Here is a 15,418-nt window from a genome sequence, read left to right as displayed (position 1 = left end):
TTTAAAGGGTCTCAATGGGTTTAGTCCTGGTGGGAGGGATGGGTCTGCACTGCACAGTGCCGGAGCACTTTCCCAATGTGAGAGTCTAAAAGAGCCAATGAGACTCGGGATGTGAAATAACCTAAAGTCTATTCTGAAATCCCCCACCAATAACCCTTCTCCTCCCGACAGGCTGCAGAATAACATCCCCGGGTCCCTCCAGATTCTCCCAGCCTGCCCAGGGAAGGGAAGTGGGTGCAGCAGAGCTGTCTCAGGTAGAGATGCTGAGGAAATTGCTGGGGGCGTTCCTGCAGGAGCCAGAGGGACAGTGAATACACAGGAAGTGGGAGTTTGATCTAAGGGTGGGAGGGTGCAGACAGTGCACAGGGTGGAGAAAGGGAGGGGGACAAGGTGTGATGAACCTGCTGGGACTTGGTAAATCTGGGGTCTAGATTCTAGGAATAGAGCCATGGGGGTTGGGTGTGGAAATTCCCCTATTTTTGGAAGAGGGAACAAGCCAGCCTGGGCTGGGAAAACTTCCCAGACTCTCAGTACTAGAGAGTGAACCCACTAATCAGAGGTGGTTATGACATATGAAGGGGACATCCAGCAGAGGGGCTTAGGGAAGATGCCCCATCTCCTGACATCCAGCTGCTGGAAATGGGGAGGGTGTTGGGCTTCCTATCAGGGAATCTCTTTGGACCCTGCTTGGGGGCTCCATCTCTTGTATCAGTCTCTGGTAAGTCTGTGTCTGATGCAAGTGAAGACCTTGTTCCCTCTATCTGCTGGGAAGGACGAGGGGCTCTCTCTAGCTCCCCTCACCCTAATGCTTCCTGGGTGCTCTGAGCAGGTTCTGGGTGGGACTCTGTTGACCGTGTATCCATTTGCTACCCCATGAATAGTGGGGTTGTGATTAGGGCAGCAGGTACTGAGTGGGATATCCTTGTTCTTTCAGAGGCCGGTGACCTTCGAGGAGGTGGCTGTGTATTTCACCAGGGAAGAGTGGGCTCTGCTGGACCCCACTCAGAGAGCTCTCTGCAGAGATGTCATGCAGGAGAATCATCAGAATGTGACCTCGCTGGGTAAGGATTCCCATCCCCTCGGTTCTTAGAAGCAGAAATGCAGAGTTAAGGTTCACGTCACCTGTGACAAAGTGGGAATGTTCTTTGTTTTCTCTGAATACTGAGAGGTGCCTCAGTTTCCCCTATGCATTTCTTAAGTATCTAGGTGGGGCGATATGGGTGTGTGATTGTTGCAGAGCCCTAGAGGGCCAGTGTGATGCTGTCTGCAAAGAGAATGGCCGACACCCTGGCAACTGATGGCCTGGGCCCCTCCTTTGCAAAGGTGCCAACTGAAGGTGTTGGAGAGCAAAGAGATCAGATGGCTTCCTGGCCCGGGAAAGAGACAAAGGCCAGCGGAGGGGCTGGAGAGTTTCAGTTTGGAGCTGGCTGGGGAAATGGAGGGAGGACCAGATGGGGCTCTGGCCTCCCTGCCCCAAGATGGACCTGACTTAGGGGTCCTATTTTCTGTACCTACAAGCTCTGTTTTAGACCATGTGCCACGGACTCACAGATCGTGCCCGTTCTTGACCCAGTGCGGTCCATGGGGGGGGGGGGGTGCCCCTTTCAGTGAGACAGCCCTTCTCGGGGGTCCACTCTCTCTCGGGGTTAGGCCTCTCCACCTCCTGGAGCCTCACCTCTCTGAGCCTTAGCACGCCTGTCTCTCAGCGTGGGCCCCCTCAGGGAGTCCACTCGTTCTGGACCCCTGGGGCCTCCACCCCCCGAAGGAGATGATGCCACCCTGTTCTCTAGACCGGAGTGACTCTCAGCCAGCGTAAAACAGGAGGGTTTATTGAGCATTGAACATAGCACAGAAAACTCTCAGGGCCTCAGGCCTGGCCTCTCTTAGCAAAGCATATCCCAGTCTCCCCTGCATCCAGGTGGACTCTACCTGCTCCCCCTCTCCAGTCCCGAGCCCCCCTGCTTCCCAGCTGGGCATCTGCTATCACCGGCCCCAAGCCCCATCTCTGTCCATTGTCTTCTCTGCAAGTAAACAGGGTCATAAACCGGGTCACCTGGGCCTCCTCTCCTCTCTTCTGTCCTCTGGCCCCCTCTGGCTGGAACCAGCTGGTTAAGTCACCAGGGTTCTCTCTTTACATTCCATTGTCCTCCCACTGGCCAGAACCGGCTGCAACTCCTGAGCTGGGCCTCCGGGTCGTCAGATCACCAGTCACTGAGGTATCCATCCTCCAGGCCATTGGCTAGGGTCCCAAGTTCCCTCTCCAGTCCTCTGTAACAACAAACTCCCTCTCCCCTCACCTTGTTAAACCAGTAACACCCAGGGAAACTGAAATTTGCTTCTTGGCCTTTTGGCTAAGATCAAGTGTAGTTGGAATGAGGAACGACGGGAGCTGGGAATATTGATACCACGGATCGAGTCAGAGGACAACGCCATCATTGCCCCCGGAGCCAGAGGCATGCTAGAGAGATCCCTGAAGGCCGCCGTCCACGCGCTCTACATAGACACCCTGAAGAAAAAGACAGACCAGGGTAAGGTCTTCGAGGTGACCAGCAAGTGGGACTCCAGCAACCACTTCCTCCCCACAGGCAGCTTCACCCGGTTCGCCGACTGGCGGTTCATACACCGTGCCCAGCTGAATTGCGTCCCCCTCAACAGAGCCGTCCGCCACGGGAACCGGGACAAGCGCTGCAGGAAGTGCGGGTACGTCGCCGAAACCCGACCCCACATCCTATGCAGCTGCAAGCCCCACGCCAGAGCCTGGCAATTGCGACACAACGCCGTCCAGGACCGCCTGGTGAAGGCCATCGACCCGCGCCTGGGGGAAGTCAGCGTTAACCGCACCGTCCCCGGCACCGACCGTCCCCTGTGCCCAGACATCGTCATCACAGACGAGGTCGGAAAAAAGGTCATCCTGGTTGACATAACGATCCCGTTTGAGAACAGGACCCCAGCCTTCCGTGAAGCCCGAGCCTGCAAGCTTGAAAAATATGCCCCCCTGGCTGACACCCTGCGGTCAAAGGGCTACGAGGTACACACAGACGCTCTGCTTGTCGGGGCCCTGGGTGCCTGGGACCCATGCAACAAGTGAGTGCTGAGGACCTGTGGAGTGGGCCGTCACTACGCACGGCTCATGTGATGCCTGACGGTCTCAGACACTATCCGTTGGTCCCGGGACATCTACACGGAACACATCACCGGCCACCGCCAATACCAAGAGCGAGCCCATTAGACCTCGCCCACCTGCAAGGGAGAAGGGACTCGCTAATCCCCCTCCCCCCCCCCCCACTGGGCCTTATCCCCTGAACCCACCCAACCTCACCAGCTGCCGCCAATACCGAGAGCGAGCTGGGGAGACCTCGCCCACCCACAAGGGACCTATCAACCCCCCCCTACTGGGCCTTACCCCCTGAGCCTCGAACCTACCCAATCCCCGCTGGACCTTACCCCCCCCCGTCCCCCAAGCCCTGAATCCGCCCAACCCCATTGGCCACCGCCGATAATGAGAGTGAGCCGAGGGGACCTTGCCCACCCACAAGAGGGAAGAGGCCTATATACCAAACCCCCCCCCCCCCCCCCCCCGATGGGCCTTATCTCTTGAGCCCTGAACCCACCCAACCTCACCGGCCACCGCCAATGCCAAAGAGTGAGCCGGGGAGACCTCACCCACCCGCAAGGGGGAAGGGACCTATTAACCTCCCTCCCCCCCCCCCCCCCCCCCACCGCCGGGCTTCTTTCCCCTGAATCCCAAACCTACCCAACCTAACTGAATCCCACCTCGTGAGAGTCACCCCATCACCATTACCCAACCCACCTACTTGTACCTATGGCTGTTTGTACCCCCTGTGTGGATGATTGACCCTCACCGCTTATCAACTGTGTCTTACCCCCCCCCCCATTGGAGACTCTACAGTCTGTATGTATTACGTGTGCTGCCAACCCCAACATAACATCCCCCCCCACACTCTGTATGTTCCCCCCAATGATCGACAACTGACTCCTCAAATCATTTGTACCGTTTATTTTTAAATGCTCTCTATGAGCTAAGATCTAGTCTTGTGGTCTACCCAAGGCTGTGATCAAGTGTCTTGATGTTTTTGATCTTCTGGCCTTCAGATGAAAACCTTGTCTGTGTTTCTGGGACCCAGGTAAACGGAGTCCCACCCGCCACTACATGCAAACCATTGGAAAAACAAGAAAATCCCATCACACCATGTTCCTGTCATCTAATAAACCTTCTGTTTTACTGGCTGGCTGAGAATCACGTCTGACTGCGGAGTTGGGGTGCAGGGCCCTCTGTGGGAAGCGCATGGTGGGGCAGGGGACGCTGAATGCTCTAAGGTCAGACCCAGGAAGGCCGAAGCCGTGTAAGCTTCTTGCCCTGGAGACAGTTTGCTCAGAGAGAAAAGGCTCCCCCAGAGTCCTGACTGGCTTTGTATGGAGTAGTTCCAGAGCATCGCCCGGTGACTCTGTGACATCACCCCACAATGCAACCTCTTCTCTGCCCTGTTTCAGCATCACCATAACATGCTAGTGACACACACTCTAGCACTCTGCCCTCTCCTGCTACAGAACACTCTGGGAACAGGAGCAGAACAGCACAAAGTCTAACAACTTCCCTTTGCTAAGGGAAAACCTGGATTTAGGTCTGGCATAGCAAACAAACAATTTTCCAATCCCTGACCTGCACTCAGAGATTGAGCCTACACCACACTAACCATCACAGACTTTCGGAATATTAACACACATTTGCCCGCCCCCTGAGGATTCCGTCTGAGTCACCCTCTCTAAGCCCTGGAGACCACTAAGCATGTATGCTACCAGAGTGCTGACAATGCTTATGGAAAGTGTCCACCCCCTGCACATTTATTGTTGCAACCTTCAACACTGAAATGAGGCATTCTTGGTCCTTCAAGGTTCACGTGCACCTCCCTTTATATCACAGTGACAGCTCTGCCAAATTGCTCTAACTAATCACTCCATCATCCAATTACAGCTACAGCTGGAGGGCATGCAGATAAATGTTGGTATTCCCATCTGTGAACACAATGCAAACAATGGCATGTTCTTAGTCCTTTCTCCTATCTATTGTAGATTCATAGATTTTTTTTAAGGCCAGAAGGGATGATTAGGTCATCTAGTCTGATCTCCTGTATCACACAGACCATTGAATTTCATCCAGTTACTGCTGTATTGCGCTGAATACCTTGTGTTTGACTAAATCAGAGGTCGGGACCCCTCAGGGAGTCACCAGTTTATTACCTGGGGAGTCGCGAGCTGTCAGCCTCCACCCCAAACCCCGCTTTGCCGCCACCATTTATAATGGTGTTAAATATATAAAAAAGCTTTTTTAATTTATGGGGGGGGGGTCACACTCAGAGCTTTGCTGTGTGAAAGGGGTCACCAGTACAACATTGAGAACCACTGGACTAAATCCTCTTCCAGAAGGGCATCCATTCTTGACTTGAAGACTCCAAGAGAAGGAGAATTCCCCATTTGCTTGGTAGTTTATTAACCGTTGCACCACCCTTACTGCACCATAGTCCATGGCTAATGCCAGCTCGGGGTAGAGTTAAGGTTGTGTTGCAGGTGTGGTATGAACTTTCACGCTTCATTCCCCGGTTTTCAGAGCTCTAAGTTTAGTCCCCATCCAGGTTCTGCAAGGGCCCACGGCAGCACTTGGCAACCTTACTTCTGTATTACAGAAGTTAATTAACTGTGCCTACACTTGAGATTTTGCTTTTAAAATTTTTTTGGTGTGATTCTTCACACCTGGGCAAAGCTCCCAAGAGGAACTCCTGGAGAATGCAAGAAAAATGCTCCTCTCTCACAAAATGGGCAGAGCTTCTGGGAAATGCTGGTGGACATTCTGGCAGTATTTTCTGACCCACTGAATGCACCTGATAGAGATAATGATGGTGCAGGAGGAGGAGGATGATACGGACATGGGATGCTCAAATTGGCTGCTGCTACCCATGGCTCTCGGTGTAGCTGCTGATATCCTCTCCCTCCGGCACTTCTGGAGCACATTGGTGGGATCACATCGTCATGCAGACTTGGGGTGACCAGCGATGGGTGCAGAACTTTGCGTGAAGAAAGCTACATTTCTGGAGCTTTCTGAGCAGCTTGGCTTGACCCTCCAGGATCATGGCACACACAGCAGCCCTACCAGCCCAGAAGGGGGCAGGAGGTTGCCCTGGAATGTATGCAAGAGGCAGATTTGTCCTGTCCAGCTACTTTTAAGCCCTGGTTACATGGGCCACCCAACCATGATGTTGGCCAAAGTGTTGCTGGGATGCATTGCATGGTGCCATGGTGGGGGTGCAGCAGGAGCCTGCCCTCTTGTGGTGGTTAATGAAAACAGCCACTCAGACAGGTCTTTTTGCTGCACTCTGACTTCCTTCCTCAACCAATGTGGAACGGCAATGCAATTGTTGGGAATCATTAGGAAAGGGATAGATAGTAAGACATAAAATATCATATTGCCTCTGTATAAATCCAGCATGCACCCATGTCTTGAATACTGTGTGCAGATGTGGTCGCCCCATCTCAAAAAAGATATATTGGAAAAGGTACAGAAAAGGGCAACAAAATGAGGCGGGGCAGGGAACAGCTTCTGTATGAGGAGAGATTAAAAAGACTGGGAATTTTCAGCTGGGAAAAGAGGTGACTAAAGGGGGATATGATAGAAGTCTATAAAATCATGACGGGTGTGGAGAAAGTAAATAAGGAAGTGTTGTTTACCCCTTTCATAACACGAGAAGTAGGGGTCACCAAATGAAATTAATAGGCAGCAGGTTTAAAACAAACAAAAGGAAGTATTTCTTCACACAACGCCCAGTCAACCTGTGGAACCCCTTGCCTGAGGATGTTGTGAAGGCCAAGACCATAACAGAGCTCAGTGCAAAAGCGCAGGAAAAAAAAATACTGGTGGAATCTGAAAGAAAAATTGGATATTTTGTGAAACTGACCTTCAATATATTGTGAGAGGAATGCTGTAGATCCCAGAAGCTCCATGGACACTACTGCGTTAATCGCAATGAAAAATCCATACAGAAAATGGTAACTTGAAAATCACAATTTCGCTTAAAATTACTGAACATTTTGGGCTCTGGGGGAAGCGACATGGTCATGACCTACTCCATAGGCCTTCTCTGTCATTTCAAGCATTCCGCGTTTGGGAGGACACAACAGTTCTTGTGGTTTCTGAATGGCAAAGAGAGATTTTATTCCATGCCTTTGGTGGCAAGCCAACCATGTATGCCATCAAAGAATGCCAACTTATGGTGACTGAACATCACATCTGTAAGGGAAGTGGGCTGATCCGCTGCTGAGGACACCCTGGAAAATATACCCTTCCCGGAAATGTGACTCTATATCTTGAGTGTCTGATACGGGAAAAGTTTGAAGCACTTGGGACTGGGGCAAAATTCATGCGGGAATCAGCAGGATACTGTTAACATCTGCATGCCTTATGGCCTCCCGATGGCTTTGAATACAGGCTTTTATGGCTTCATGCAAACACATAAGCTATGAGGTATTCACAAGGAACTCTGCGTAACCCGCCCCTCCCCCCCCATGGTTTTGTCACCCATGGACTCCATTTCAGCTCCCCACCCCGTACAGTTCCCTGTTTACAGGTGGCTCTCTACACAGCGGGTTTGGGACAGAGCAGCGTACTGATAGCGAAGGCAATATCAGGTTTTTATTGTTAACGCCTTAGCAAGAATATGAGTTTCTAGTAATGTTTTATTTTTAATGCTTGTTTCAGTGTTTGTGCTTCCCAGTCTCCAGTTTGAATTGCACATGGTGGTGGAGGGGGAGGCCAAGGTGTGCTGGTGGTGGTGGAAGTAAAGGCAGGGCGGGTGCTCCAGGAAATGGGGGTGCTAGCCGTGTGGGAGGGAAGGGACACTTTTTGGCAGGAGCTTCTGGGAGGTGGGAGTAAGGACTGCTTGGGGGAGAGGGATGCAAAATGGTTGGGGAAATAGGTGCCGACTGCCTGGGTGCTCTGGGGCTCAAGCACCCATGGAAAAAAAAATAGGGGGTGCTCTGCACATGCCAGCCACAGCTGTTGGGCGGCCCTAGGGCTGGCTACTGATCAGCTTTTCGGCAGCTGGTGGGAGGCGCTCAGGAGCGGATGGAGAGGAGCCAGTGGTGGGCAGGGAGACCTTGGGGGATGGGGCTGAGGTGTGGGAAGAGGCAGGGTGAGAGCAGGGCCTCAGGAAAAGGGGGGGGGTGGGCTTGGGGTGGAGCACCCACCTGGAAAAATAAGTCTGTGCCTATGCTTGGGGAGCAGGAAATTTGAGATAACTGGTAGAGGGCAGGGCTGCAAGACATGGGAAAGGACGAGCCAATATAAGGAGTGAGTGCTTCTGGGGTCCCAGGAGGTGGAGAGGGGCGTGGGTGTATTGGTGAATGACAGGGCTAGCTGAATGTCCATCCCCTTCCTCAGCTCTTTGAGTCCCCCACCCCAATCAGGCCTTGTGCCTGTCTCCCTCCTGGAGTGGTATTCTGCAATTCTCCTGCTCCTAGACCAGGCCCTGGGCTGCAGTACCCAACAGATGACGCATGCTTACCCAGCAGGCCAGGCTGAGTGCAGACACTTTCATCCGTCTGCGATCATTTGTGTACGGTCACAAAGCAGCCCTCTTCACGCCAAAGTTGTGTCCATTTTGCAGTAGGAATCAAGGGTAAGAGAAAAAAGGATTTTAAAATAACAATCTTCACGTCTGCTTGTCTTACTGCTTGTCAGCTAGGCAGGTGTGACCCAGGGGAAATTGTGGTGATAGTTTTATGATGCCGATGCCTGCCTCAGTTTCCCTGCGTCCTTTGCATTGCTACCCGGGGTGAAAAAAGGACTGCTCTGCTCTTGGGGCAGGACCGGAGATTTGAGTTGTTTGCGTCAGGTAGCTGGCTGGGTGCACTGAATGAGTCATTAAAGGACACACTGAAGCCAACCCAGATCAATGCAGAATCCAAAGAGACAAAGTCACCCCCTATGGCCAGGACATTTCCACATGGCAACAAACAAGTGCAAGGAAAGAGAATCCCCCGCCCCTCCTCTCAGCAGGGAAGCAGGGCAACGGGCTGAGCTGGAGAAGGAAGGGGAAAGCTGGCAGGCAACTGGGCTCTCTCCTGGGACTGACCGAGAGACTGACATGGATTCCAAACCAACTTGGCTGGCTACTTGCACTGGTCTGCCTTAACTTTTGCTGCTCTAGGCTGGAACGTAGACCAGACCCTGTGGATCCGTGAGAGCAGATCTAACTTCTTCAGATACCCCATTGGGCCCCCTGTGTCTCTGTCTCTTTCCCCTTTCCAGTTACTTGAAGTGGACTTCCTTTTTCCACTGCTCCAGTTTGGCCCAGACTTTGGCCCTGCTCATCTAACCCAGTTCTGCGAGTTAGCTGGAGCTGGCAGATGCTGATAGTTCCTGCATTGTCTCATAACAATTTTCAAGTGTTTGCCAAAAGGTGGCTAATTTTGAGCCATTCTTCTTCCCTTCCTGCCTGTGTTCCATCCCTCCCTCCCCCGCATTAAACTGAACCAACAACTGTAAACGTCCCAATAGCCAGGTCAGCATACAGTATTCAACAATGTTACGGAGCAGTTCCAACTCCCATCTCAGGGGTCTGGAGCTACAGGCGAGGGCCCTACCAAATTCATGGCCATGAAAAATACGTCATGGACCGTGAAATCCTGTCTCCTCCATGAAATCTGTATATTGTAGGGGGGCTGTGGTAGTGCCACCCTTACTTCTGTGCTGCCTTCAGAGCTGGGTGGCTGGAGAGAGGCAGTTGCGGGCCAGGCACCCAGCTCTGAAGGCAGTGCCGTCGCCAGCAGCAGTGCAGAAGTAAGGGTGGTATGGCATGGGATTGCCACCCTTACTTCTCCATTTCTGCTGGTGGTGGTGCTGCCTTCAAAGCTTGGTTCGGGGCCAGCAGCTGCTGCTCTCTGGCCACTCAGCTCTGAAGGCAGCACAGAAGTAAGGGTGGCAATACCATGGGCCCACTACACTAGCCTTACGACCTCCCCCCCATGACCCTCGTTTGGGTCAGGACCCCCATGGTTACAACACCGTGAAATTTAAGATTTCAACATCTGAATCAGTGAAATGCAAGATTTTTAAAATGCTCAGACTGTGAAATTGACCAAAATGAACCTTGAATTTGGTAGGGCCCTAGATATAGAACTAAGGGGCACTTGGGAAAGGGGGAGGGTTTGTTCATTTGGAGGGAGTGGAGGGAAGGTTGTGGGGGAGCTGGAGCTGCTGGGATCCTACCCCATTAACACAGAGTCCCTACAGACCCCTCGCTGATTTAGGAGCTACACCCCATTCCTATTGCTGCCCAGTTTCACTTTATCTACATTTTCAAATATCGTTTTCACTCTTCTTTCTCCATTGCTGAGTGCCTACCCCCACACCACACTCACCTCTTCCATTCCTCCCAGCAACAAGATGACCCCTTCCCTGGTGAAAAGGGGTCTTTCTTGGCTGTGTCCTACGTTGGGAGTAATTCTGGGGATGCAGAAGATTGTCCTTCCTCCTCCCTATCTGTAGCAGCCCCGATCTCTCTTGGCTCTTTGAGTCAGACCCGCCTGATGTCACATGGCCCAATTCCTATTAGAATCATAGAATATCAGGGTCGGAAGAGACCTCAGGAGGTCATCTAGTCCAACCCCCTGCTCAAAGCAGAACCAACACCAACTAAATCATCCCAGCCAGGGCTTTGTCAAGCCGGGCCTTAAAAACCTCTAAGGATGGAGATTCCACCACCCTAGGGAACCCATTCCAGAGTTTCACCACCCTCCTAGTGACATAGCTTTTCCTAATATCCAACCTAGACCTCCCCTACTTCAATTTGAGACCATTGCTCCTTGTTCTGTCATCTGCCACCACTGAGAACAGCCGAGCTCCATCCTCTTTGGAACCCCCCTTCAGGTAGTTGAAGGCTCCTATCAAATCCCTCTTCACTCTTCTCTTCTGCAGATTAAATAAGTCCAGTTCCCTCAGCATCTCCTTAGAAGTCATGTGCCCTAGCCCCCTAATCATTTTCATTGCCCTCCGCTGGACTCTCTTCAATTTGTCCACATCCTTTCTGTAGTGAGGGGCCCAAAACTAGACACAATAGTCCAGATGTGGTCTCACCAGTGCTGAATAGAGGGGAATAATCACTTCCCTCGATCTGCTAGCAATGCTCCTACTAATACAGCCCAATATGCCATTAGCCTTCTTGGCAACAAGGGCACACTGTTGACTCCTATCCAGCTTCTTGTCCATTGTAATCCCCAGGTTCTTTTCTGCAGACCTGCTGCTTAGCCAGTCGGTCCCCAGCCTGTAGCGGTACATGGGATTCTTCTATCCTAAGTGCAGGACTCTGCACTTGTCCTTGTTGAACCTCATCAGATTTCATTTGGCCCAATCCTCCAATTTGTCTAGGTCACTCTGGACCCTATCCCTACCCTCCAGCATATTTACCTCTCCTCCCAGTTTAGTGTCATCTGTGAACTTGCTGAGGGTGCAATCCATCCCATCATCTAGATCATTATTTTTTATATTCTCCTTTTCCAAAGAAACTAGAATCTGTTGCTCTTGAATTATAGCATCTAATTCCCCAGCCTTCTTCAGACCCTAGGGGATTTTCATACTCCTTCCCTTTTTGCCTGATTTACTAGAGTTCCTAATTGAATGGGTGGCACGTGAACCGCCGGCTCAGGGAGGCTAGCCCCCGCCCCTTCTGCCTGAGGTCCTGCCCCTTTTCCACTCCGGAGCCCAGAGGCCTCCAGGGGCCGCTGGCCCCTACCCCAGCCCTGGGCTACCCAAGCGCCTCCAGCCCCAGAGCGCCAGGTGATGCGAGCACTGGCTCTGGCCCTCCAGAGTCCCTGGCTGCAGCCTGGTCCCCCCCTAACCCCAGCCCAGGGCCTGGGCCACAGGGAAGAGCCCCAGAGCACTGGCAGGAAGCAGGAGGAGGCCTGGGGGCAGAGTGTTGCCTCAGCCTCTCCTGCCCTGTGATACCTGCCGCCCATGCCTCAATCCTCAAGATGTGCTTTCCTGACATCTAATAATACACCTGAGATACCGTGCTCACTCCCTCCTATTGCTTAGTCTGCTAACCCCCACCAACACATGCTCACTGTTCCCAGCTTCCCTGGGACTCTCTCTCAGAAAGAAGCAGGAGGTTTCCTTTCCCACTGCCATCTTCCCTTTCTAGGCCGTGGAGTTAGTCTCTGTGTTTTAGGCCTCCCTTTGAGGAGATTGTCGGGCAGTGTGTTTTCCCAGCAGAGATAGGGTTAGTTAAATCCCTCTTTCAGCAGAGCCTCCAACATGTTTGAGCATGTAGAGCAGGGATGGCCAACCTGTGGCTCTGCAGAAGTTAATATGTGGCTCCTTGTATAGGCACCAACTCCGGGGATGAAGTTACAGGAGCCAACTTTCCAGTGTGCCAGGGATGCTCACTGCTCAACCCTTGGCTCTGCCCCTCTCCACCCCTTCCCGCCCCCTCCCCTGAGCCTGCCATGCCCTTGTTCCCCCCATCCCCGCCCCAAGCCTCCTGCATGCCATGAAACTGCTGATCGGCGGTGTAACGGTGCCCTCCATAAGGCTTCATGGAAATATGCTTATGAATGTATATATGACATAACTGGAATATGTTTTATGCTACATATGCTATGCCCAATCAAGAAACACTTAAAGGACAATGAATCTTGGAAGGCTCCTATCCACATAAGAAGTCTACCTGAGGATGTTCAGGGTAGGATGTAAACAGTGGCTGCTGCCTGTAAAAACTGTGGCTTGCCCATGTGACTCCAAAACTCCATCTTGGAGCTGGACTTTGCATACAAGAGAGGAGGGGGTCTCCACCCACAAGAGAAAGTCTATTTAAATCCTTGGGAACCCCCTCCATTTTGTCTTCAGCTGGCTCAAGAGATAGCCTCTCCACCTCTAAGGATACCTGAAAGAAACTGGAACAAAGGACAGTAACTACAGGGGGTGTGAGTGATTGCTGGACCCAGACTAGAAGGAGACTAGTCTGTAAAAGGAAGCCTGACTAACCTAATTGTCTTCTATGAGGAGATAACTGGGTCTGTGGATGAGGGGAAAGCAGTGGATATGTTATTCCTTGACTTTAGCAAAGCTTTTGATACGGTCTCTCACAGTATTCTTGCCGGCAAGTTAAAGAAGTATGGGCTGGATGAATGGACCATAAGGTGGATAGAAAGCTGGCTAGATCGTTGGGCTCAACGGGTAGTGATCAATGGCTCCATGTCTAGTTGGCAGCCGATATCAAGCGGAGTGCCCCAAGGATCGGTCCTGGGTCCGGTTTTGTTCAATATCTTCATTAATGATCTGGATGATGGGATGGATTACACCCTCAGCAAGTTTGCGGATGACACTAAGATGGGAGAGAGGTAGATATGCTGGAAGGTAAGGATAGGATACAGAGGGGCCTAGACAAATTGGAAGATTGGGCCAAAAGAAATCTGATGAGGTTCAACAAGGACAAGTGCAGAGTCCTGCACTTAGGACGGAAGAATCCCATGCACTGCTACAGACTAGGGACCGAATGGCTAGGCAGCAGTTCTGCAGAAAAGGACCTAGGGGTTACAGTGGACGAGAAGCTGGATATGAGTTGATAGTGTGCCCTTGTTGCCAAGAAGGCTAACGGCATTTTGGGCTGTATAAGTAGGGGCATTGCCAGCAGATTGAGGGACGTGATCATTCCCCTCTATTCGACATTGGTGAGGCCTCATCTGGAGTACTGTGTCCAGTGTTGGGCCCCACACTACAAAAAGGATGTGGAAAAATTGGAAAGAGTCCAGCGAAGGGCAAGAAAAAATGATTAGGGGGCTGGGGCACAGGACTTATGAGGAGAGGTTGAGGGAACTGGGATTGTTTAGTCTGCAGAAGAGAAGAATGAGGGGGAATTTGATAGCTGCTTTCAACTACCTGAAAGGGGTTCCAAAGAGGATGCATCTAGACTGTTCTCAGTGATAGCAGATGACAGAACAAGGAGTAATGGTCTCAAGTTGCAGTGGGGGAGGTTTAGGTTGGAAATTAGGAAAAACTATTTCACTAGGAGGGTGGTGAAGCACTGGAATGGGTTCCCTAGGGAGGTGGTGGAATCTCCTTCCTTAGAGGTTTTTAAGGTCAGGCTTGACAAATGATTTAGTTGGGAATTGATCCTGCTTTGAGCAGGGGGTTGGACTAGATGACCTCCTGAGGTCCCTTCCAACCTTCATATTCTATGATTCTGTGATTCTTACTGTATTAGACTCAGACTTGCGTGTTTTATTTTATTTTACTTAGTAATTCACTTTGTTCTGTCTGTTACTACTTGGAACCACATAAATCCTACTTTCTGTATTTAATAAAATCACTTTTTGCTTATTAATTAACTCAGAGTATGTATTAATACTTGGGGGGCAAACAGCTGTGCATATCTCTCTATCAGTGTTATAGAGGGCGAACAATTTGAGTTTATGGATTTATTTGGGGTTTGGGATTCCATTGGGAGTTGGGCATCTGAGTGTTAAAGACAGAAACACTTCTTAAGTTGCTTTCAGTTAAGTCTGCAGCTTTGGGGCACGTGGTTCAGACCCTGGGTCTGTGTTGGAGCAGACTGGCATGTCTGGCTCAACTAGACAGGGTGCTGGAGTCCCAAGCTGGCAGGGAAAGCAGGGGCAGAAGTAGTCTTTGCACATCAGTTGTCAGCCCCAAGGGGGTTTCTGTGATCCAACCCATCACAGGCGGGGCTGCCAGTGGGCAGGAGGTGCTGGGAGCGGAGGTGGGGGGAGCTTATGGTGGGCTGCTGATGTATTACGGTGACACGGTACATTCTGGCTCCTTTTCAGGCTCAGTTTTGCCACCCCAATCTAGGGAGCTCACACCAGCATATTGCAACTTCCAAATGGGCTGGTTAAAATAATAGAATTTTGTTGTGTGACAAATCTCTTACAAACCCACCGGATTTCCTTTCCCTCTGCAGAGTTTCCGCTTTTCAAAACTGATGCGATCTCCCATCTGAAACAAGAGGATGAGCCAGGGGTCCCAGATCTCCATGATTCAGAGGAAAGAGAGATCCTGAGAGGTGCCTGCATAGGTGAGAAATCATTAAACTAATTCAAAACCTGTCCGTGTCTGAAGGACACAGCTTGGATTCCCGACAGAGACCTCGTGAGTTCTCCGAGTTCAGGATTGTCCCCAGCAGGTTTGTATTCTCAGGACAGATGTTGCTCATGACGTCCTACCCATCCTGAGTGACACCTGGCAGTAGCTCCCTCCTTGACTTCCCTTCCCCCTAAGTGTTTGGATGGGATTTACAGGAAGAACTGATCTCCCTCACCCCCGTGGGAAAGACTTTGGGGAAATTCAATTCCTGATTAATGTCCATCTCTCCAGCACTTATTTTGGTTTGCTCTC

General features: G+C 51.4%; 1 protein-coding gene across 2 annotated transcripts in view; it reads left to right on the top strand.

Annotated features, from left to right (window-relative positions):
* Positions 1-15,418, top strand: part of LOC103306860 (zinc finger protein 829-like) — a 32,329-nt gene that overhangs the window by 6,874 nt on the left and 10,037 nt on the right. The window contains exons 7-9 of one of the 2 annotated variants that reach the window (XM_065569903.1): positions 172-254; positions 935-1,061; positions 14,985-15,098. In XM_065569903.1, coding sequence (XP_065425975.1) covers positions 172-254; positions 935-1,061; positions 14,985-15,098 — 324 coding nt within the window. Of the gene's footprint in view, positions 1-171; positions 255-934; positions 1,062-2,585; positions 4,249-14,984; positions 15,099-15,418 lie in introns of those variants that run through there. The other variant, XM_065569904.1, reaches the window with a different exon arrangement.

Source organism: Chrysemys picta, chromosome 16 (assembly GCF_011386835.1).
Source record: "Chrysemys picta bellii isolate R12L10 chromosome 16, ASM1138683v2, whole genome shotgun sequence".
Lineage (NCBI taxonomy): Eukaryota > Metazoa > Chordata > Testudines > Emydidae > Chrysemys > Chrysemys picta.
The sequence above is the reverse complement of the archived record's forward strand: the minus strand, read 5'-3'. Positions and strand labels throughout refer to the sequence as shown.